The 26601-nt window shown below is 34.3% G+C and overlaps 1 protein-coding gene across 4 annotated transcripts in view; it reads right to left on the minus strand.

Moving 5' to 3' along the window:
- Positions 1–676: 676 nt before the first annotated feature.
- The window catches only part of LOC128991266 (ras-related protein Rab-37), a 193882-nt gene continuing 167957 nt past the window's right edge, over positions 677–26601 (minus strand). For 2 of the 4 annotated variants that reach the window (XM_054414011.1, XM_054413985.1), the window contains exons 4-7: positions 17649–17757; positions 13285–13395; positions 11258–11402; positions 677–3939 (exon numbers count right to left, since the gene is read on the minus strand). In XM_054414011.1, coding sequence (XP_054269986.1) covers positions 3831–3939; positions 11258–11402; positions 13285–13395; positions 17649–17757 — 474 coding nt within the window. In that variant the 3' untranslated portion in view covers positions 677–3830. Of the gene's footprint in view, positions 3940–11257; positions 11403–13284; positions 13396–17648; positions 17758–18884; positions 18996–22856; positions 23047–24744; positions 24841–26601 lie in introns of those variants that run through there. The other 2 variants (XM_054413992.1, XM_054414002.1) reach the window with 2 other exon arrangements.

The raw sequence follows: 26601 nt of genomic DNA on the forward strand, positions 1-26601 counted from the left end.
TTGAGAGCCAAACATAACTACTCATATTTGGACAAGTTATATTATTGTTGTTGAAATTTACTAGGAGTGTATAATTAAAATTCCTTTCAACTATAAGTTTGTATACATTATTATCCTCCACAAACATTTGATCGGCAAATGAAAAATACATTTAAGGGATCAAATATATTATTCAACAGCATGAACTTTGTAGGCATTACACATTATGTTAAAAAAATGAATAAGCTTTATTTATGAACAATATGCAATACTAAACTTTGCAAACAATCTGATGAAGAATTGAGCTTATCAATTTCTGCAATCAAAAACATCTTTGATACTTTTAAATTTAATGGCGACTATACGAAGGTAGGTATTTGAAGCCAAGTATAAATGGAGATGAGTGTATTGGTGCATCAAACATTGTTACATACACACAATAACAAACTGAGTGTGTAAAACTTAAGTGATGTTTTTTATTGTTCTATGGCTATACAACCGTACGTTATTTACACATTATTTAAACGGCGGGTTTTGCTGTAGTATGACAAAAGATATTTTAATTGATATTTTATATGGCATGAAAATTTCATCCGATATTGTAGCTTCTCTGCTTAACTGTACTCATCATTATAAAATCAAGCATTTTTTGCAAATTGCCAAACACTAATTTCAACAAGGGTGGAATAATTCAAGATTATTTAAAACATCTTTAATCAGCAGTAGGTTAGTAATGCAAAATCAATTGCTAACAAGTACAGAAATATTGTTGACGCTTGACAGAAAAACCTTCCAAGAAACTGTCATACTTTGAGGGCAAGTTAATACATGACATTAACATAACATTCTCATTAGCATAAAAAAATAAACAATATATCTCTTATCCCTATACATGACCATCCTTTATTAAACAGATTTCCATTTACACTCTCATAGTTTTTTTGTTTATTCATTGCAAGACTTCACCGTTATTTTAACAAATGTCAAAAGCAACTATAGTTTTTAAACACTCATTGAAAATTATTTTACGAGTTAAGACTATTTCAGAGTTTGAGAGCGAAACGCAATTGTTATTTGGACAAGTTATATTTTGGTTGTAATACCTAAAACTTATGGCAAAAACTAGAAATTTTGAATCTCAAAATCAAAACCAAAACTCGATAAATCAAATCCCGAATCTCAAAACCCATACGCAAAACCTTTTATGTAAAAAGTTTACCTTACAAAATTAGTTAATAACAAAATGTTTATTATGCAATAAAAACAAATAGCATAAAAAAATAAATCAAAGTAATTGAGTCCTGGCCCTGTCAGCATAAATATGTGCCTAATTAACTTCAAACACATAAAAACTATGTTTGACCAACATCAAACATTTAAGATTAATTAAACTCCATACCCCAACATAAACATGAAAATAAGAACCATTAGAACATTTAGTGGTCAATATTCATTTGTGTTTAGTAAATATCGGTAGAAATATTTATTGTTTGTTTTTCTAGCAATTAAATTTTTTTAGGCCAGAATGTAATTTACTTGATTCATTTTCCCAGCGTATGTGTTCAAACAGTATTATAAACAACACTTATGACTACAACAAATTTCAGCAGTTTTAAGAACAAAGCTATCAAAATCTTCAATTAAGAAGCTTTTGAATCTCAAAACTTGCCTATCAAAACTCAAAACCGAAACTTTTCCAAAGTTTTGATGTTTATGAGATTTGAGATTCGGCTTTTACACATAAATATTAGTTTGTATGCTTTATTATCCTCAGCAAACATTTTATCAGCTAATGATAAAGACATTTAACGGATAAAATATATTATTCAACACTACCGACTTTATAGGCATTACACGTTAAGTTTTACAAATTAACAAGCTTTACTTAAGAACAATATTCAATATCAAACAATCTGATGAAGAAATAAAGTAAGTTAACAAGTTAAGTTAATCAATATCTGCAAACAAAGACATCAAGCATCGTTATATCTACACAATAACAAACTGAGGATGAAAACAATATATCATGAGAAAAAATATCAATAAAACCAATTGATGTTTTGTTCTTTGGATATACATCCATACATTATTTACACTTTTCGAGTACCTACCTCAATATTAGACTAGTAATTAAGGTTATACATAACTGATATACCATTCTTATATATATATGAATTTGTAACACAAAGGTCAAATCATCTGACACTTCATAAACCCAACGAACATCACATCTTGGTATGTCTTGACATCATTGTGATATGTCAAACACTTTTAAACCAATTTTGGTCAATTTACAAAAACATGTTTTATCTTTATGGGTACTTTGAATGTTTGAATTTTGATACAACCATACAGATACATCACCAGCATCCAATTGCCTTCTAAAACTAATACTTAAGCAGGTTAAATTCTTTGAGACGCTAGAGTGATAAAAATTGTGCAACGCTTTCGCTGAAAACAAATCTGCAGTGTCAAGGATCAGACGTTCAAGAGACGTCATTGTACTAAGAGTTTTTAAACAGTTATCTGTCATTTGAAAACAATCAGTAATATGTAATTGTTTGAGTTGACATTTCTCCAAATGCTTAAATACATTGTCAGTCATCAACATGCCACTAAATGACAAGTACTTGAGGGACTGATGTATCTTTGAGAGACACAAAATGAAGTCTTCCTCTGAAACCTCAAACATTATTCCTAATTTGAGAGAAACAATGTTGGGACAACAATCAATAAAAAATTTGAAATTATCCCGTGGTAATAAGAAGGGGGTTGACAAAGTCAAAGAGGTGATACCAGTCAAACATGTGTATGCACTTACATTAATTGTAGGTAATAAATTAAATTCTGAAAGGCTTAGTGATTTAATACATCGGAAATTTTCAAAAATGTACCAAATATTATAAACATTCAACATAATTGTATCATCAGAATCAATTTTGATGGATACCAAATTAGGACAGTATTCTTTAAACCTATAAAAAATTGTAGAATCAATTGCTTTACTACAAAATAGCTTCACTCGTTTTAACAATTTCAATTTGGGAAGGAGGGTTAAAACCTCATTTATGTCCATGTTTTCATGAACATCAAACTCTAATTCATTCCATAACTGAGAATCATTTGCAAGATTATTCCAACGTTTGCAAACATATTTGATAGATAACACAATGTCAGTGACATCGAGGTATGAAAAAACTGTTAGCAGAAGCTCGTCTGGCAAATCTAGCATAGACACTAATGACGCCATTTTCAGAGGGTGCTAGATTGGTTTGTAATTATTAAAAATACAGTTTTATATTTAAAAAATATTTCATCTGATTTCTAGGCTGTTTTCTATGTTTTACATAAATAATAAGTAACATATTACCTAGATTTAATTATTATTTACACCTTGCTACTTTACTTTCTCAAAACACACAATATACCACTGTTAAGCGATATAACAAAAATGTCTTGTCCACTTACATAAAATATCCTCGTATCGAGTTGTATAGCTTCTTTAAAATTGATAACTACTTGATATGTACAACTAATGTCAAAATCAATTATGTAGTGTAACAATAAACCAATAGATTTATGACAACCACTCAACACACTATTAAATCACAAACAAATTGTAGAAAACAAAGAGACCAGGGACAAATTAAGGCCTCAAAGCACTATTCTTCTATATCCTTTCTTATCAAATACTGTGACAGTCACGAAATATGCAATAATTCAGAACGTCCTTAGGGTCAAATTAGTATGAAACACAATGATTATGCGAAGTTGTACCAAACTTACAGAAATACTTTGAACACAGAAGTTTTTTAGTTTTAAAATTTGAGTCTATTTTTCACTGGGTTGTTTTATGTGTTGCACGGTGGACAAGATCCTTTCTGGGTTTGTTCCCGAACGTATTCTTGAACGTTGAACACTGTGTTGTCAGGATTGCCACATTTGCGAGCTTTCAGCTCCCTGAAATCAAAATTGAATAAACTCACATACAAATTAAAACTTAAAGAATAAAACATATCTTAATAACGCAGCGATCCGACACGTACTTTCTCCCAACAACAACCCTTATCATGGACAAGCGGTGAGAGAAACTATATTTTATGGGAAAGATCACAAAAGTTATATGTAACAAGTTTTGAACCATAATTTTTGTCATTTTAACTGTACCATTTTTATTGAGAAAAAAATACTAAACTAAAATTTAATTGAATTTATGTTTGAGCCGTTTTGTAGAATTTTGGTTTCGCTGTTATTTTATGAGTTTTTATGTAAAAATTGCCAGTAATAAATACCCCTGCAGCAGCAAATCTACAGACTAAGCGAATTACCACTTGCCTGATCAGTTTTCATTTAAATAATATTAGGTTTAACGAGTACCTAGGTTTGCTTCCACAGGGAGGGTAATAGTGTTTTTTAGTAAAATAATAATAGCGTAATACAAAATAAATAAATTTGCCAAGTTTGATAAAAAAATATCCATGAAAAAGCAAACTACAGAGTACAGTACATACTCTCCATAAGAATAACATAAGTATTTCAAATTTACAATTTTTTGAATTTTCTCCATAAGTAGGATTGCCGTATCCCCGGATTTTTATGTTCAAAATTTAGCTCCGGGGTGTTTCTGCAAAAAGTGAGAAATCTTCTCTTTTTTACTCTCTATTAAAATACACAATAAAATGGCACTTTTGGAATAAAATAAATGTTTGCGTTCGCTAATATCGTTATGCAATAACTGAGAAATGTAACTCTTGTACTCTCTACTAAAGTTTTTTTATTCCTTGGCTTTACTTTGGCCAATAACGTCTTTAGTTAATCTATATAGTCTGTTTCATTGCTCCCAGTCCTTCAATATGCGTCTGCCGGCCAGTCCGAAGGTGTCCGTATTCACCACCAAAGCCTAGCAGACAAAGAGCGTTTTGTTGCCTTTTTTCGGTTTATTCGTTATTTTTAGTGAGATGTGTTTAGCAATGCAACATTTTATATTTTCACGTACCGTTTAAATATTTACATTGTGTAGTGCAAATATTGAACAGAAACGGTATAAACTAATTATTATAAACAAATTACATCACTGGACCAAATTTCTATAGGCTAATAGCGGTAACAACTGGATGTTTTTTGACAGTTCCATTTAAATAATAACAAAAACATGTTTACTTTCGGGCCAGTGACATCATTTTGTTTATGTTTAAGTTTATGACCCATAGCTTCTGTCATAATATTTTTGCTACCGTACTAGGTACGCTATACAATTTTGCCAATCCGATAAATTTTATCCACTATTGTAGTGGGGGCCGCCAGCTAAAATCTCCTCTTTTTTGTAGGTAACCCTATCCATAACCATTAACAGTACAAAAAAATATCAGTATACCCAATTATTGGGTTTTAAAGCCCTTAAATTTTTTTAAGGTAAAAAATGAGAAAACACAATTTTTACCCTCACGTTCCCACCATTCTACTGTTGGCTTGTCGGGGAAATAAATATGCACACTCAAGTTTGATCTTAAATATTTCTGAGTTGGATCATCTGACTTTGCTGAAATAAAAAATTAAATATGAACTAGTTGAAATGCCGTACATTTTATGTGGTAACAACAAAAACATTTTCTGTTAAACAGAAAAAATTATATAACTGACCAAAGTTTAAAAAGGTCAGGTTTTTAAGAAACTCTGAACCAACACTGAAGTTTAAAATTAAATTTCAAACAAACCACTAAACTAATCTCTCGGAAGGTATGGGAGTTAAGTGAGTGGGAGAACCTTTCGCACAGTTCCGGCCAAACCTCGCATGCGGGTTGTTTCGGGAGTTGGCCACACCTAAACTCAAACTCTCACTTGTTAGATGCAGAGAGCTACCTTCTGCCACTGGGTGTTGGTCTACCTACAGAACAAAGTGAGGGGGGCCCTAGACTAAGGTGTATTGCGATCCGTGCTGAAAGTCTTTTGGCAGGGGGCCTAATATTCAGTGTCTTAACGGAGCCTTCTGGAAACCAGAGGGAACCCAGTCGTATGTACCCCAACCTCTCTAATCGGGTCACTGGGGAGGTGGACCTAGATACCCGGTATTCGTGGGAACAACATAGACGATCTGATCCCAATGGAGGAGCAAGGTCTACGAAATCTGAGGATAACGACAAGCTTGCAGAAACCAGATAGGAATGAAAAAATACAACTTTCCAGGGTTGAGTTGCGAAGACGGAGGATAGCGAATGCTTTAGCAAAAGGCGAATAAGTGCTATCCAGAAGTGAGAGGAGTCTGGTGTGGGCTGCCAAGCACCCTTTAACTCTGCTCCCTGCAAAGCCAGTTCCCCTGGGAACCAACATTGCTCCAGGGAAAAAGCAGGGCGAGGGCGGCACCCCCAAAGCTGACTCTAATAAAGCCTCCAGGAAAAAAGGTGGAAAGAAGGGGTGAGAGTACCTGACACATTAGGAACGTCATAGTGTCGCTTATACTAAATGTAGCTAAATGTGCTGCTATGAGAGCTATAAGATTTGCAGATTTTGAAGCCACATCCCTACAGGGCTGTGAGGAAAGCTCTTTACCAAGCAATCAACAAAGTAAGGCTGTAATAGGAAACCTCAGGAAGAATTAACTGCTGATCCTTGAGGACAATCGAACACATGTAGCTGCTGAGAATTTACAACAAATGTCTGTCTGAAGGCATTTACCCATCCCCCAAGGCTAAGGCTTGTGCGGATCAGCAAGGGTGACCTGTATGTGTTGTCGTCCTAAAATGTTTTACACTACTGGAAAACTTTTAGAAAAGTTTATTTGCCCCTGGCTGACGTGGGAGACTTGTCTACCTGTCAGAATGGGTCAGCAAACGATTGAATGTGCGGAGAGCTACAACACTTTCTCTTACCGGGTCAAGTTTCTTGCTATACTAGATGTTAAGAATTTCTTTAACTCGGCGAGATGGGTAGGTACATAAGCTGAACATGTTGTGGAACACCTTTTGAGTTCCAGCATATCTTGTGAGGCTCATCGAGGACCATTTGCACTACTGAACTCTTATACAAATCTGAAGATAAACAGCTGATGATGGACGTCACTTGTAGTGAAAAACAAGGTTTGATACTCGGTCCAGATTTGTGGAACACTTCCTAAGACAGCCTTTTCAGATCCGAGAAGCCAGAGAAAACCTTTTTGGTTTATTACAATGATAACGTTGCAATACCTCATCCCTGCTTTTGTAACATGGTCCAACTAACATTGAAACAGGTCATGCACGTTGTACCTTGCCTGGACCTGGATGGCTGATCATGGTCTGTCACTGTCGCTTGCTTTTAGCTAAACAGAGATCGTCATTGTCATCCTTACGAAGAAAAAGATCAACATCATCTTTCCCTTCCAAGTCAGAAACGTCGTAGTCCAAACCATGCGAACTGCCAAGCACCTCAGTGTCGGCATCAAGTTGAGTTGGAGGGACCAGATCTTCTGTACATCGGACAAGGCTGCTGTGATTGTCGCTGCTCATAGTAAGATTTTGGCTTATATTGGGGGAAGTGTATCCACACGATCAAAGAAATAATCCTGCTTACCGGTTCGAGAAATCTCGTTTTATCCCACATGATTTTTTTTGTTTGATCCTGGATGTTATATTTGATGTATCCTGTTTAAACATTTCTATTATTTTTTGCTAAAGTACTTTAATCAATTGGGATTATTTTTTCTCAAAAATTAAGTATAAAAATAAAATAATACCTCAGAGCCGAAATTCTTGTTTTATCCCGCGTACGGACACACTGATTGGGCTTCCTCCATCCAGCTGGAGAAGAACCTCTGTTGTTTATAGCAGACTCCACGATTTTTTAAAGTTCTGATGTGTGGGGCGATGCGCTTAATCGTTTGAGGCTTGCTCAGATGCAGCATCAGGCGGCACTCAGGGTCACTTCTGTGTACTAGCTGTTGTCTGAACCAGCTGTTCTGGGATCATCAGCTGTTCTGGATCAGCTGATTGCTGGGATCATCCTTGTCAAACACTTGGCAGCAAAGAGGGAGGATATCTAGATCTATATTGTCAATTAATTATATATCGGTAGGAAAACTGCAAGAGAAGAAGAGTGCTCCCGCACTTTCATACGGCAGGAAAGCTTAGAACGGCAAAATTCTGATAATCTCCCGTGGCCGTTAGACATCATCCTCGACTCATCGGGCACAAAAATGCATTGTCATCTTGAGCAATCCCTGCAGAAGTGGTAACTTTCCCATCGGGCGGATGTGACAGGTATACCTATTGGAATTGACTTTTGATGAAATATTTTTTAATAACAATAACATTGTTAACGTATCAGTGATTAACCTGATATTAAATTATTGTAAACGTTATAACTCTAAGTAATTTTGTCTGATTTTGATGGTTATAACTCTAAGTAATTTTGTCTGATTTTGATGAAATTTGGCTTAAAGATGTAGGGGTGGGATAAACATGAATGAGTTTGCTAAGCGGCATGATCAGACCATGGGAACTGGGTTTAATGGGGTAAAAATTGGTTTTTCTAATTTTTTATTCTTAAACATATTTTTTTTTTATTTCTCTTTAATTTAGGGCCTACTTTAAAGGGCTTAACTAAACAAACATTTTAGTACCTATGTTTAAGTGTTTTCCTACAGTTAACATAGGCCTATGTAGTTTTTTAGCTTCAGATAAAATTAAAAAAATTGTAAATTTAAAGTTCCCATTTTATTCTTATTGAGAATAAGTCAACTGTTCTAGTTTGCTTGTTAATGGATGAAATGAAATGAAAAATGTCTTTATTTAAGAGGCGAAGTTAGGACTAGCAAGTCCTCTTGTGCCGTGTGTATGTGCTCAATGCTCAACGGCACTGTTTAATTTGTTGCGTGGTTGGTACTACTGGCCGCGTCTGCTAGACGTTCGTCGGATGACATTTTGTGGCTCCCGTTCTTCAGACTTTGGGTTTGAGATTGTTTCAAAACTACGGGGTTTTCTTCCGGAAGAGTTTTCTTTTGTGAACCCTGAAGTTTTTACCTTCATAGGTCCCTTTCCATCATCGTCAGCATGACGTACTTTGGCTAAGAGTTTTCATACCACGGGTAAGTTGAATTCGCCAGGCCTAGTCCTCGCTTATTTCATTTTGTTTCATTTTTCACTGTTTCACTATCGTTCAGAAATGTTTTATAGAGTCATTTTGATGTTTATTGTACTGTTTTCTGAGAGTTTCGAGTCCTCTAGATAACACAATGTGCATGCCTCGTTGAGTTAACTTTGTCAGTACAAGTGATATTAAAAGTTGAGCCAATTTTCATGTTTAAGGTTAAAAGACCAAGTTAAAGTGTTAACGTCATTTTTGTGTAATTTTTGAGTCATTTTGTGTAATTCCTGTGTTTAACTGTGAGCTGGTCTGGACCCAATCATGTCAAAAGTTTCTAGGCTAGTTCTAATTTTGTTTGTGCTAGTAACTTTTGCTAGCCTAAATTGTTGCTCTGGTCAATTACAGTAGCCTAGCCAAGATAATAACTTAAATACCCATTTTGTTTGTTCTTAAACATGTGAATAGTAAGCAAGCACATTCATGCATTTTCATTCATGTGAGATCATGTTACCTTTCTCTAGAAAACAATGTTTGGTTAGGCTAGACGCTAGAACAGCTTTTGTAAAAATGTGGTCGCTGACTGCAGGTAAAGAGAATGTTTTACGCTCTTTTGTTTATTCAGACCTAGTGCAAACTAAATTGTGGACTCTGAGACATGTTAGCCTTAATTAGGCCAGGTCAGTGATCTATACTTTGTATCAGGGTCGGCGACTCCACTTGAAACCTGCCACCATTAGAATGCTAACAACTGCACCACGATGAGCCTTCTCCCAGGCGGATGGGACTGCGTCGCACCACTGACTGTGCACCACCACCCACTGATGGTGACACCTACGCAGCTAGGCCTATGTCTACTCCGGCCTAATACCGTGCTGCAGTGTCTGGGAAGCGGCCACCATGTTCTCGGCCTACTTCTACTTCCTGCTAACTCACCTGGATGCCAGCAAGGTTTTACGGTCAGGTCAGTCCAGCCCATTTGGAGAGTCTCATCCATCATGAAGAAATCTCACTCAACATAGGCTTTTATTTAACTTATATAACAAAAATCTGTAATCTTTTTACCTGCAATTTAACTAATTAGTCTTTCCTTTCTAAATTTACTTACTTAATATTTTATTCAAATTTTAAATTCCTTTTCTTTTAATTCTGTTTCACACCCCTTGATTGAGGGTAAAACATTTTTTTTTCCCTTGACGGTTAGTTTTAACCGCTTGGAATATATTTTTGCGAGGCGACCACATTTGTCGATATGTGTAAATGTTTTTCATGTTCGTTTAAATGTAAAAATTATTTATTTTAATGTAGGCCTAGGACTAAAGGCATTAAATTAATTGTTTTAAATGATTTTTATAAGGTGGCCACCTAAGCTAATCTGTTTTAAATTTGTTTAAGTTAGTATACTAAATGCTTTTGCAAAATGTCACTTACGCCTAGTGTCACTTAACTCGATTTTCATTTTTAAATTAAATTGTAATTTTTATTTAAGAAATGTTTAAATGTTTTAAAAGCTTTAACTTAATTATTATCTTGGCTAGGGCAATGTGTTATTTATTATTGTTATTTAAGTATCATTGTTGCATTTATATATATATATATATATTAGAATGAACAAATTTATATTTGTGTCCAGCCAGCTCTTGTGTTGTTATTATTGGTCCTCCACCTCAGCAATATTGTGCCGGAATCCCACCATTGATTTTGCGCTTCCAAGGGCTTCACCCTTTTGATCAATGGAGTTGGGAATTCGGTTACACTCTCTACCACTTAACCTTTAACTTAAAGCATAAATAAAACTATCCACTGGATCATATACTTTGATGTAAAATTCCTTTTAACCAAGCTATTAATATTTTTCTAAAAAAACACAGTTTATTACCCTCCCTGTAAAAAGATGCAAACCTAGGTAGTTGTTTAATAGCTAAGTTAATGATTTAAATAGTTAAATTGAAAATTTCATTCAGGCAAATGAAAATTCTCTTAGTCTGCAGGTTTGTTGCAGCTGGGGTATTTGAGAGAGCAATCGTTGGTGACAGCGAAAACTGAAGTGTTATAACTTAATGTATGCATATAAACTCTAAACTATAATCTTAATGAAAATACCATCCACAAAAATGAAACACATTTGTGATTTTTGTGACGATGCGTGATCAGTCATAAAATTACATTAGCCTATAGCTAAAATGTGTTCTAAGTGAGCAATAAATAGGCTAACATATTTTACCTAGCAATAGCCATGAATGCTAATTCCACATTAAGTCCTGTTTTGGCTGAAGTCTCCATGAATGTAACACTATATTCTTTAGCAAGTCTTTCCCCATCTTCTTTTCGAATCATCCGCTCTGAACTTTGGCAGTCTGCTTTGTTACCTGAACAAAGACACGGATTTTAGATAAGTACATAAGTATTGTTTGAAACTCTTTTGTATACCTATCTATTTATTAAGGATATTATGCAGCAAAGGAGAGGTTACAGCATACTCTACGGAATGAGTAGCATGCATTACTTTTAGGGATGGACGAGATTGGATTTTTAGTTCGAGACGAGACGAGACGAGATTTTTTATTTCTCATAAAATTTCGAGACGAGATCGAGACGGGATTTCCCTTCTCATACACAACGGGAAATGCACGTTCGGAATTTTTACCTGATTTTGTAACATTGTTAGATGACTGTTTAAATACAAAAATAATGATAATAGGCAAGAATATTTACAATCTTTTATTAAAAAACATCAGCATAACATTTTTTTATTAATCACGCCTAAATTATTAAAAATGCCTACGATTAGGAAACATAGTGATATCAGTTAGGATAGAGTTTAACTTATCCTAAAATAAAATAAATCATAAAATAAAATATTAATTTTTATAAAATAGTTACTTGTTTAGACTTTTTTTATAGTAATAAAACATTCCTCACACTGCTAACACTTAACAAAACTTCTCAAATTTAATTAAAATAATTAAAGTAATATTTACATTTGAAGAATTAATTAAATAAGAACGCCTTCGCAAAGGAAACGCAACTACAACACGCTCCTGTATTGCGGGTATTGCATTGACTTTCTGCAGGCGTTTTTAATTTTTTTTTTTTTTTTTTTTTTTTTTTTTAATTCTTGTCTCGATAAAAATCTCGGACAAAAAGAAATCTCGTCTCGTGTAACGAGATTTAAAATTTCCCGAAAATTTCCCGAAATTTCGAGACTTGACCATCCCTAATTACTTTAAATTAACACGTTCGCTACTGCAATAGTACGAAATTTTTTATTCACATGGACCAGCGACGCACATATGTGACGGCCGGTTTCCACCCATAGACTGCCGTCGCATATATGCGACGGCTAGTCACATTAAAATAGACTGACGACGCATATTTGCGTCGGGGTTCTAATGTTATTAAAATGCTTATATCTTTGTACCGGTCTATTTGAAGGCACTGAATTCCCTGCAATAGTCTACAGAGATGTCTGACGCACAACTGCGTCGCTTGGTCTGTGGATATGATGATTAGTGACGTCATATGATAGTTGGAAAAACTGGTCTTTACTTTTCTGCATCACTGTATGTATGTATGCAGTATTTATGCTGCATTATCCTCTGTAGCTTTTATATTTGTTCAGTTATAAACTGTTCTTGAATAATTTGTTTTTTTTTTTTTTACTTACTTTTACCTCAAAACACATGAAAAATGAAATGAATGAATGAAAGGAACTGTCGCATATATGCGACGTTTGGTCTATTTCAAGAAAACTATGATAATTTTCACTATTGTCTTTCCTGTAGACCGGGCGTCGCAAATATGCGACATTACTAAAGATTATTAAAAATACAAAAAAACAAGAATAAATTATTTACAAACATGATTGTAGCACATTACAGTGTAAATGATCACTGTTTTACAGGTTTTCACCCATGGTCTGTGTGTACTGTTAACCAAGTGACAACCAGTCTGTGTGTAAGTAAGATTCAAATGTCCTCAGTCTGTGGCAATGACCGCGGCGTCGCATATATGCGACTTATATAAACTAGTGATGTGACGAGCCGAGTTGACTCATAACCCAAGTTCTAAGTCAAGCCCGGGGATAAAACCTGTCTATATTGTACCGAAGTCCAGACGCCATTAACTAGACAAGGAAAATTTTGACCTTTATTTTTTCTTATTTAAAGAAATTTGGTTTTTGTTTAGTAAAATGAGTTCTAACTAAATGAGTTCTAAATATGATAACAGGTTTACATTTTGGAAACTTACCTAGAAGCATGATGACGACATCATCTTGAGCGTACTCTCGGATTTCCCCAAGCCAAGCTCGTATGTTGTCAAAACTGGTTTTATTTGTGACGTCATACAAGAGGAGCAGTGCTGAAACAAGGTGTTTTAATTTAAAGTTTAGGCCTATATTCCAAATTAAGTTAATTTATTTAAATAAGTAGGCCTAGGCCTATTCAGTAGGCATCTAGTATAGGCCTAATTATTTTATCAGTAGGCAAACCTTACCACCTCAACCTACTTTAGCAAATTTCCCATAGGCCTATAGAGAATTAGCTATTACCAAAGCAAAAATTGAGTAAGTATAGGTGAGTTAACTTACACACAAAATTGATTTTGGGCAAAAAGTGTTTTAGACATTTTTCCACAAAAGGCTATCATTTTTAGAATCAGTGCTAAGTTAAAAAAAGGACAGTTTAAAAAAATTGTTTACTCAGAGCATTGACTGGAGGTTGACATAAGTTAATTAGGCTGGCCTACCCAGAGAGTATTTGATTTTGCTGCAAACATGAAAGTTGATGATGACGCCTTCATGCCTTGGTAAGTTTTTAGATGCCATGCCAAGCAAAAGTAGCCTACCTTTAGGTGGAAATACCTGTGATGTTTTTGAATAGCATAGGTATTAAGTTATTGGGAGAGGGAGGCCCGGTGAACAAACTTGCGGTGGGGCCCGTGGGTTCTTATCTCCGCCACTGGTACACGATGGCCTACATTAGTTAACTTAAATTAATTACATTACCTTGTGAACATTCTCCTTTTTTATAATAATTAGCTTAGGCCTAATTAGGGTTTAACCTAGAGCTGACTGCTGGAAAGTTATTGCTAGGCCTATGGATTAACTTAAGATTTCATTGCTACTTATAAGTTAATTGTATTTAATGTTAGTTAAATATTGATGGTAGGCGGTAGGGTAAGTTACTTAGGCCTAGGCCTAGTCCTATGCCTAAAATGATCTTAAAATATTTTTGAACATCAGAATGTGTGGCTGATGCTGACTGAGACAAACACTCACTGAAACAATCAGTCCCATTCATTTGTTTTGTTTTCTGCCTGAAATCGAAAAGTTAACTGGAACTTTTAATCAACTTAGGTTAGTTGATTTTAGTTTGTTCAAGCAAACATGCAGACATAGGCCTAGACAGGAAAACATAATTAACTTGTTAGGTTAGGGCAATAAGTTATCAAACTACCGGAATAGGCCTACCACATAATTTAGGCTATTACTAAAAAAGATTCGGCTAGGCCTACCTGGATTAGTTATAAAAAATAATAAACACAAAACATTTTATTATTTCAATTTAGTATTCTTTCTGGGCTCTACTGGAGTGGAGAACTAAACTCACTTCACTCGAAACTCAGATCAGAAGAACTTGAACTGATTTCCTGATTTGATTTAAGTATTAAGTGATTACTTACTCTTACTGAATTGAATTTCGAATTTCAGATTTCGATTTCATTTCCCTGTTCCCTCGTTCGTTTCGTCAATATTCAATTCGTCGTTTCGTTTTCGTGTACCAGCCAGACCTTCCTGACTCCAACTCCAAAACAGGAACACCCCCCACCACCATGCCGTGCCGAACACTTCCGAATCTACCGAGCATAGCCGAACTGTTCGCGACAAAGTGTTATCTCTATCACTGGCACTGCACTCTATCAATGCACGGCCGCCTTTAAAGGTGGCCGTGATCAATGTCACTGTCAAAACGTCTCGTTCTCGTTTGTACAGTATGTATGTTAACTAACTGTAGTGTATGTGTTTCAGACTTATGTCTCAGGTTTAAAACGTTAACATGTGACTTTTTTGTGACTAGTATTATGGGTGCGCTCTACCTTTAGCTCAATTTCACAGTACGACGCCGATGATCCTATACCATTGCACTGAACAGGGCAATGAAGAGCGCTTGCAAGACTTTTGAATCTCGGTTATTGCTACGTTATCCTTAAACTTTTTAGTAAACTAACTGCAGATTCTTGTTTTTATAAATCTATTGCACTTCCCCGTTTGTTATTTTTTATTCATTAAAATTTTATTTGTATGCGTTTAAAACTTATGATAAAAAAGGTATTTTAACATTTTTACCAACCTTTTAGCCCAATATTTTTTTATATCTAAATTTCAAAAAGTGCCAAACCTACAATAATATTTAAGAAAAAAATATGACACCAAGACCTTTTAAATCGGTTCACAATCACAATTAGGGTTTAAAACAGTAAGAACCTAAACTCATGCATTTGCGCGCGCTAGTCGAGTGGATTGCAGAGTTAAAACACGCTTCTGAACCGTCACTTACGTTAAGTGCACGAGTATAAGCCTACCGCCGATGCGAGTAAACCAAAAAGTAGACCTAGACCTAGGCCTATGTTTACCGAAACAGTTTGCAGAAATGTGTTTGAACCTACTGATCTAGAAGGACACTTGGCAGAGGGCATTCTAAAAATAAAATACTTTTTCATAAAATTACGCTCAAGGCCTATACAAGATTCACACTAAGATATATCATAGATAAAACATACTCCCTTAGTAGATTTCTCATCCTTATGGAACAGCTGAAGACAATTTTATTGTTAGTTCATGTACGGTTTATGTAGAGGCCGTGTTTTGTTTACAATTTGTTTCCCGTTATTACAGCCATTTAAAACCTCGTTTTTTTTTTAACCAAATAATACGATCTAATCATAAACAATAACTTGTCCCCTAGTTATATAACCAAACAGTAAAGCACAAATCAAGAAATTAACCCTAAAATAATGGAAACAAAGTTTCATCGACACTAGCGCCTTTGTGTCACGTACATGAACTAGACACGAAAAACGTGCTTCAAAATTTACAATGGGATGAGAAGTCTACTTGTGTTGGTTAGTCTATGGATATATCTAGGGTCCCTGGGATTTGAGAAAGGGAGAGAATTAAGATATCTTCTTCGGCTTGGGCCCGTCAGGCTTGCCTAACCCAGAAAGGGGGAGGGGGGCTTCGGATGAAGAATCCCAGGAATGGACAAAATAAATGTGACAGTTATGATAAATTGGTTTTTGGACGGTTTCTGTTTTTTATCCTCTTATTTATTTATTTCAAAAGTTAATTTTCTTGTAAAATTCGTCATTTTTTCACATAAATAGGCAATCAATTTTGTTTCTCTCTTGTCTGTTTGTTATTTTCCAAGAAGTGAAATCTAACCTGGTACCTATACAAAGACTAACCCCATGAAACTACATTTCCCTTTTAGTTCAACCATAATTGATCATCCTTGGAATATTATGAGAAGATTTTCAACCAATAGCATCATAATACAAGATAACTGGCTTTGTGGCTAGAGGTAGTTCAGTGGTTATAGTGATTACATATAAATTAAAAGGTTGCCAGATAATATCCCGAGAAAAGTCAGTAGCTTTTTGGCGGTTCTAAGCTGGATTCAGCTGTCCCGGATCATTTTGCTTTAAATCACATAAACGATATTGACTACGACAGAGCTGATCTCATTCAGTAAAAAAGCTTCAAAGATCATCCCACTCCATTTTACAATGATCTTTCACTCAAATGTTGGCTAAAATACGCACCTATAAATAAGTGGTGAAATCAATAAGTGATAAGAACGAGTAGTGTAATAAAGTAGACTTTTCATCTAAAATCTTCAGCTTTTTTTATTGTATAGTTCATTTAAGTGACACTGAGCGCCAGTATCTGAGAAATTTAGCTTTAAACATGGTTTTAAATAACTGGAAATTTATACAAAAACACGTCCTTCAACACCGGACGGAAATAACACTTAAATTATCTTCAGCTGATCCACAAGGATGACAAAACTACTACAATAAAATCAACTAACAGATAAGAAGTTTCAATTAAAAAGTAGTTAACATAAAACGCATTGGACCATTGGACGGTATGGCAAGTACTACCTGTCTTTGCATGCCTCGCTTGAATCCAATCGCTGCCGACCTGCTTTTTTCCTTCTTCATCTTTTACCCAAATTAGGGATAGATTGCGTCTTGTCAAAAATGAATAAATCATTTCTTATACACGCACAAAAGAAAAAAATACTTCATAACGTGTACAACAGTTCAAGGTATAAAACAATATATATACATATATACAAGTTAAAAAAAACTTCCAGGGATGATGGAAAGTTGGCTATGAATTATATGTGCTATCTCCTTATCGGTCATGAACTCTGAGATGCTATAGTAGGCTCTCTCTTTCATTAGCGACATAAGCTTGTCCTTAAGATAACCTCTTTTCCAGCCCCTAATGGCCATCGGCATGCTTGTTCAGAAACCGATGCAATAAGCTTTGCGTTTTATTTATATACGTAATCAATGGTATTAATTTATTCAGTGGCCACACTTACCATGAGCATCTCTGTAGTAGGCATGAGTTACGCTGCGAAACCTTTCTTGTCCTGCTGTGTCCCAGATTTGTAACTTGACTTTTGCTTCATCAACAGATACCACTTTGTTCTGGAAAACCAAATTCCAAATCAATAAATTAACTAGACTCTCACACTGATGATAAAGTTGAACAAAAATTAAAGATGGAAATTGGATCAATAATTAAAAGTTTAAACAGCAAAAATTGCTTAATTTTCAAAGTGTAAAATCTATATTTATCCTATATTGTCTGACCAAACATTGTCACCAGCATTGGTGGAATGAAAAACAAATAAGCTGCAAAATCAACTATATCCAAAAGAGAAAAAAAATACACATCCCAAAGTAGAAAACCGATCTTAAATCAATTATTTCGTAATGAGTCAAAGGGGAGCCGAAGCAAATCCTAAACATTCTGAAGATAATCAACAAATCAGCAAATTATGTCTGCAAATTCACAAAGTGGATTAAATATTTTAATTGAAAAATGTTAGCTATTATTGATTACTGATGGATTGATAATGGTTAATATGCACCACAAGAGTTATAGATGAAACATTTTGTCTGAACTATTGTTTTTCACAATTTGAAAGTGAAATTGTATAACATTAAAAAAATATGGTTGAATAATAGACTAGTAACTTTACTGGTGTATTAGACTATGTACTCCTGAAAAATTTACAATTTTGATAGCTTTAAATGAAACAATCGACTTACCTTATCACTGAAGTCCTTAGTTGATTCATGAAAGTAGTGTGTAAGTTAGAGTTCATAAAGTTCAACTTACCTCATATAGAAGAGATGTCTTATCTGACAGTTTAGTTTTTTAATTATAGCAACTAAATTAAACTATAACATTTTTTAAATTAAACTATATTCATCAATGGCTTACTTAAATTGCTTTTTTTACATAGCTATCTCTATTGGCATACACAATAACAATATAATTAATGCAAACTAACCTTAAGACCATTCAAGCATCAACGTCTTTCATAGTAGTTAATATCTATCATACCTTAAAATCGAAATCGTCTTTATTTTATATTTCTAATAATACACCCTTTTACATAAAAAAATAATCAGCTCGTTAAATGTTTAACCTTTGTTGTAGTAATGAAATAACTGAGTCCTCCAGCCAAGACCTACATAACGCAATGTACATGATGCATAAATCTCAGGACATGGTACACACCCAGTAGTCTTAGGGCTGAGCTCACCCTAAAGTCAATTCCAACTGTGGAAATGAAGTTTCCAGACAAAAACAAATTGTCCCGAAATCGTACTAGTAGACAAGTTTTGCCGACTCCCGAGTCCCCCAGCAGCATCACCTAGAACAAGATTGAATTTTTTTTACCACATCATGGTAAAAAATAAAACTATTGTATTAACTTATGGCTTAAGTGGATAATCATTTGTATAGTAGATCCACTGAGCTGTAGAGACAATATAGGATCACAGAAGACAAAATAAGATCTGTGTATAGGGTCATAGGGTGTAGCACTGATACGGCAACTAAGCTAAAAAATCTAGACAATGAACTAGTGGAATTAGATCATTGGCTTATAGTTTTATGCTTATTTGATTTTCTAAAGTTAAACAATTCACAATATGCCAGTGGCCACAGTAGTAAAAAAAAACGGTATCAGCAATCTGACACATACTTTCCCCCATAAGCTTGTCAACAACCTTTATCTTGGGTAAGTGGTGGGAGTAACTATAATAATTTTGTAGGGAAAAATCACACAAGTTGAAATAAATTTTAAAGTAACAGAAATGGGGGTTGTATTATTTTGTTTAGAATTATAAGTACCATAACACATTGATTTGAATCAAAACCGATTTTTTGTTATTTTATAGGAAAGTAACATACGTTTTAATAACTTTTAAACCGTAATTTTTACGGAAATGGAATTTGTACAATTTTGTTTGGAATATACAAATCTTTATCAAAACCGTTCGGGGAATTTTCGAGAAAATTAGATTTTTACGTTTATTTATGGGAAAATAACCATGCAAAATCAAAATTTTGAAAAAAATAAAAAGAAAATACCCCCGCCGCAGCAAACCTACAGACTAAGCGAATTTCCATTTGACTGATTGGATTTACACTGAAATGTCTACTTAAAAATATAACATTTATTCTCTATTTAAATAGAATTAGTTTAACTAGTACTTAGGTTTGCTGCATCAGGGAGGGTAAAACTGTTTTTTTTTTTTTTTTTTGTAAAACGTTAATAGTTAGTAAGAAATAAAAACATTTTCCAAATTTGATCAAAATATGTTCATAAACAAGCAAACTACAACAATTTACTTATTCTCCATAAGAATAACATGGGAATTTTAAATTTACAATTTTTTGGAATTTTCTCCGTAACCATTAGGCGCATAATAACGCTTCAATATACTAAATTATTTGTTTTTTTAAGCTCTACAAAATGGTTTGGAAAGAAATTGCTAAATTTTATGTTTTTTGGGTCAAAAATGGGAAAAACCTATTTTTACCCCATAAAACCCCCCGTAAACCCCCGTTCCCATGGTCCGATCATGCTGGATCTCGAACTCGTTCGAATAAACGTAGGTTTACACGTTTGTACCAAATTTCATCAAAATCGGATCATTTTTGCTCGAGTTATCGTGCTAACGGACACATATATATATATAAATATATAAATATATATATATATATATATATATATATATATATGAATTTGAACGGATGGTGTTTTTGGCCTCTAGGGACCTCAAAATGAAAAAAAAAATCGGTCCCGCGTCCAGGTCTTACCATGAGTACTACGGTAATAGCTTATTCCCTATATGGGAAATTCGCTAAAACTCATGGATACATACAAAATTTCATCAAAATCGTACTACAGGTGTGGTCTGTAGCTCTTATGTCACATCCACACACACAGGCATAATTTCGAAAACCACGTTTTTGGTATCCACTCAAAACTCAAACTTGAAAATTTTACAAAGCAAATTTAGGTTTAAACCAAACATTTTAATAATTTTCTAAAGAACCTATAAGACGATCATTTTTACTGAGGTTTATTACGTACCCCCCCCCCATACACAATAGAACATTCAGATGGAGGTCCATGAAAGACGTATAGATACACAAATAATAATTAAAGAACAGATAGCTAATAAGTTATTAAAACTTCCATGGGCCCAAACTAAAAATTTTAAAATAATTCATGAAACCACTGTAAGGTACTAGAATTTTCACAATAAAGAACGAACTGAGTAACCTATCATGAGACATGTCATAACACTACAATCACTTAGTTCAAATATTAGATATTCTATATAAACGTGAGGAAACTGCCTACTCTACTCATATCGCACTAGTACATTATCTTTGAAAGAGATTCGTTTAGCGAATTTCCCATACAGGGAATAAGCTATTACCGTAGTACTCATGGCAAGACCTGCACTCGGGACCGATTAACTTCTTCGTTATGAGACCACCAGAGGCCAAAAACACCCGCAGATCAAATTCATCTATATAATAACTTTTTAAAATTTTTTCCTTGCCGGATAAAGTATTTTGTTTGAAGATACGCAAATGTTTTTAAGAGAAGGCGTTAAAAGGGAATTAACTTAATATGGTATGTCAAAGAGTTGTTGTATGCCTGATAGTTACGAAGAAAGTTCCAAAAGGTTTAAATTAGAAATCTTCATGTGATTCCTATGGAGAATAAATAAATTGTTGAAGGCCTACTTTGATTGTTTATGGATATAGAAAGAATTTCAATTGAATTTGGCAATTTGATTTATTATATACCAAGTTATCATGGATATTACTAAGTTAAGTTTGGACATCTGAATTTAGCTTGTTACAGAGAAGCCTGAAGGGCATATTATACAATTTGTTCAGTGCTAAAGGATAAAGGAGTCAAGTAGCATATCAAATGTTTCTCTTTGAGGTCACAACACTTGGAATATATTAGCATTCCATTTTGCAACACCCACTGTTACTCCATAAGTTATTCTGCTTCGAGTTATGAAACCATTGTTTAAAAAGCCAGTGGAGGTTCTAGAATGTTGGGGGGGTCCCCTGTAAAATTTTGTATTTTCAATCAGTTTGGTAACTTTCTACAGCCATATCCAAAAACCTCTGTTAGGTTTTAGGACAAAACGTATGTTTAAACCAATTTTCCAGGAGGGCTCTATCCTTTTGTAGCCCCCCTTGAACCTGTGACTGTTGAGATATACATGTTTTCAATAAGCGCATCATGACATCTAGGTATGATATTTTCCAACTAAAACAACACAAGATAATCCACACTCACACTCAAGTCAATTAAATAGCTTGAAAGTCTCGTTATAAGTAATAGTATTTTTTACCACACTGAAGCTATTAAATATGCATTGCTAGTATTTCAGATAATTAAAGTTACAACGGCAAAAAGCTTGATGATAAAGAATTGTTTACGGTTTGCAAATATTTTTTCCAACATGACTTGTATGAAAGTGAATCATCCAAACATGCGTAATATTGACCCTACATTTTCCCCAAAATTTTCTAGCAATCGTTCTTGGTCTAAAACTAAGTAAAAATTAATTTATAGTGATGAGTTTTAACTTAAACAATTACTTTATGGATTCGCAGGTATTATTGAGCAGAATTTATTGATAAAACATTTTCAGGAACAGATATGTGGTGGACTGAGTTACTTTAGAAATGGATAGAGTTCAACCAGCTTATCTGAGAAAAAATAAGTCGTTTGTAGGATGGTCGTGAATTAATTGCGCCAAAGAGTTCCTTATTGCGCCAAAGCTCTCAAAGGGCCCTTAAAAAGGTTTCTTAGTTGCACCAAGCCCATGCCAGGTAGGAGTGAGTTGTCCTCAGTAGGGATGTCCTTGTTTTTGTGTCATACTAACCTAACGTAACCTAATCCAACCTATCCTATCCTATCCTAACCTAACCTAACCTATTCAAATATACAGTCAAAGATGGCCGCCACTTGGCTTGGTTAAAGAACTTATTGGGTGGCTCCCTGGAGTAGTTGGCGCAATTCAGAAATACCCAACTACCTGAATCAGTTCAGTTGGCGCAGTTAATGCCCACCCTGCAGGACTTACAGATTGAGAAGAAATACCTGTAAGTACAATGTTTTTTCTTTGGGTAATTCAGTTAAAATCCACCCCTATAAACTCCTTTTAGCATCATTGGGTGAGCTCACCTTACAGACTAGATCGCAGATTTGCTCAGGGTTGAGTGTTGGTCGCTGACTGTTGGCGGGTGGTGGGGAATGAGGAGGTGGTGTGGTGGGGGGTGGGGGAGACCGGGGAACTCCTCCGTTGGTCTGGAAGCTGGCCCATTGTGGTCGGGAGTAAACCAGCCTTCGCTCCACCCGCTGGTCCCCCATGACTCTAGAAACATCACAAGTATACAGTCGAAAGTTAATTATTGTTTGGGGGGATGAGGTGGGATCAAAGAAATTACAATTAGGACCAATGGCGGTTGCAAGGGGCTATAGGGGCTAAAGCCCAATTGGACTCTGGGAAAATAAATTTAGACATACATTTCTTCTTAAAGTCTAACAGATTTTTTTCCAGACGTAAAAAATTGCTTTAGAAAGCCACCAAACAGCTTTAAAAATACCAAATCTTTAATGGGGAGGTCATCCTGAATCCCCTCCATTCTTGGGAGACCTCAAACCCCTTGGTACCCCCCCCCCCTCAAGGTATTGAACCCCCACTGATAATGATAGTGTTAAGTGAAAGAAAATAAGACTAGGATGCAAGATTTAGTTGCCATTGGAAATACCTTTTAGAAGAAGATGGACGGTGGGATGGTCTAAGGGTTAAGGAATAAAACAAAACCATAAAAGATGTTCTATAACCATAAACCTAACTTGGAACAAATCAGTAAATATAAGTAGCTGTTTTGTTGAGTGAATCTCCTACACTGTTTTTCATAGTGCTCGCCTTGGAATCAAAAGGTTGCTGATTTTATCCTGAGAACTGTCATTGTTTGAAACTTCCCCCAATCCTTAAATCAGATTAAATTAGAAATCAGATCCTTCGATCCCTTAAATCGGTTGTCAAAATCTTAAAAGGGAAAAAGTATGATTTTCATTAGGTTAAATAGCTATTTAATATAATGCAAACGGTACTTTTTCTCTTAAGAAAATTATTATTCGTAGTTTATAGGTATTCGGCGTATTTTGCTGAAATCTTTGTAAATTTGGTGAGAACAAGCTATACTGTTATTCTATGAATAAATAAATAATTTTGGGATAGATTTATGCTGTAACATCACAATGGCTGCATTGATAAACGTAAATTTTCCAGAATTTGAAATTGTAATATATTACCATTACATGCAGTGTTTGAATTATAATAATAGTAAGATGAAACATTACAATTCAATAGTAAAATATAGGCCTAACACACTAAAAGGAGTCAAACTATAGCACAAAGAAATATGCCTTTTTATAATATAAGAGAAGAATTCTCATAAAAGCTCAACAAGTAGGGTGATGGTTCTAAATAAGTATACTGCTGTTAACAGTAAAAAAACAATTGTATGTGTCAAGAAATAGCAAGAATGTAAAATATGAAATTGAAATAATAACAGTAAAATATAAAGCTTGTAATTAAGTGTATAGTATTCGACTTATAATCAAAATGTTCTGTGATTACAATTTTGAAAAGCTGTTATATTTTTGATTGTTTAAAGCTGAACCGTTTTTTTAAACCGTCTACACCTATGGTATTTTGTAGGAGTTACAAAGAAGATAAGCAAAGACTTTTTGAGAAAGCTTTTTGGTATTGGGCTTTAATAAATGGCCCTGGTTAAGGGGCAGCTGGTCTTCAAATTGAATTCCACACTCATCCCTCTCTTAAATTAAGGTTAAGCAAAAGCAACCTCAATCGTGTCCTCAATATCACTATCACCAATGTATCATTATATCAACAATTGGTAATATACATACATAGTGGTGGAATACCAAATTAGTTCGTAGAATATAGTTATAAAACCACATAGGCCTAATGTTCTAAAATACATCAATATCAAAATAAAAATTAAAAATATACAATTGGTAAACAAACTATCAAACTCACTTGTAAACAGCTGTTAAAACTAATCCAAAATATTCACTGGATGAAGAGTACACATAAACAATTTATCCACACACTCTCACTGATTTTATGTTTATCTAGAGTAAGTTTAAGAAGCACTGTTTTGTATTTGTTCGACACAGTTTTACAAGACAGTGATGTTAGTTGAACAGTTTTACACTAAGACAGATGTTAGTTGAACTGTAGGCAGCGTCACACTAGAGTACTCTATGCTACCAGGTGTCTCAAGGTACGGTCTGATAAGCAATAATTGATAGCTATTGTTACACTATCACAGGTGTAAGTCGATGGGGGCCCCATGGTTGGTACCTTCTATAACAGCTGCTCTAACAGCTGATCAAAACAATGTAACAATATAAGTTTATTTTATTATAATTGGCAACTAAAACGTACCTAAATATACCTTTGTTGATTGTGTGATTATTTTGCAACTGATGATATTAGTCTTGCAAATTAACATTTTTTACGGAAATAAATAAAACATATGTGTAATAACACTTAAGAATAACACTTGTAAGACGTATGTGATATTACAGTATCAGCAAACTGACATATACTTTCTCCCATTACCATGTTTTAACCCCGTATAATGAATGGGTATGTGGTGAAAGTAACTATGATATTTTACGGGTAAAATCACAAAAATTGCAATAAATTTTGAACCTTAATTTTTACAGCAATGGGGTTATATCATTTTGATCAGAGTCCAAAGGACCAACACGTACTAAATTTTAACCAGAATCGCTGGAGACGTTTAAGAATATCGGCTTGAATCTAAAAAGTAGTTACTTAAAAATACAAAAAATATTAGAAACTGTTTTGAATTAACGGTAAAAGAAATTGAACAAACAACGAGTTCATATTCAATCGTACATACATTTAGTGGAGTTGGTTTGATTTTATACAAAATTAAAAGACAAATTCAAAAAGGTAACTGAGAGACAATAACCTTGGCTATAAATGTCAACAATGTGAATCATAAGTACATGTTGAATCATCAGAGTATGAGTCACTATAAGCAAATGAGATTCTTCTCGTTAACCAAGCACCATTAAACTATTTCAATTGAAAAACTTCTATAGCAATTGTGATTGAAGTAACATTAAATTTAAAATATGTAGAAAAAGATATACTCCTCAAAAATAGAAATACTCATAATTACTAAAAATATATTAAATGTGATATCTTTTTGAATTTTTATTTGTAGCAAATAACGTTAGACGTTAGGGAAATAAGTTCAATTTTTTCAATATGCCTTATATTTAATGTTCCTTAAATTAAGTAGATTAAACGTAAATGTAACTCATGGAAAATTCTTGATGACCGTGTCTACGTAGCGAAGTTGTTAACGTGAATGACTTTAAATCTGAAGGTCGCTGGTTCGATTCCAAAAGAGATCGTTTTTGGATGCAAACGAAATTTGTCAATGGGCTATCATTTATTTTATGCTCTCTGACGGGGTCAACCTTGATCGTAACAAGACCAGGGTTTGGACCATTCCCTCGCAGAAAGAATGTGAAAAATATGCCAATGATGTTAAAAACATCCAATTTAGAACTTTATAATTTGAACAGGTTCACGTTTTTGCATTTTATGTGACTCTATTACAAATAAGTTCATTAAGTTAGTTGTCCAAACAGTTTTACATCTTATTTGTATATTCCTAGGAATCAAATCTGTCACTTTCACACTTATGTATGAAATGTAGCCTCAAGGCAAGCAACTTAACCTAAATCAAATTATGTACGATTAAAATCAAATAAATCGTCAATACGTCGCAGTATTGGATCTTCGTATGAGTTTTATAAGGTGAAATTTGAGGTTACACAATGAGAGAGT

Source organism: Macrosteles quadrilineatus, unplaced genomic scaffold, assembly GCF_028750875.1.
Source record: "Macrosteles quadrilineatus isolate MER2022 unplaced genomic scaffold, UCM_ALF_1.0 Scaffold_1__1_contigs__length_201487025, whole genome shotgun sequence".
NCBI classification, from domain to species: Eukaryota; Metazoa; Arthropoda; class Insecta; order Hemiptera; family Cicadellidae; genus Macrosteles; species Macrosteles quadrilineatus.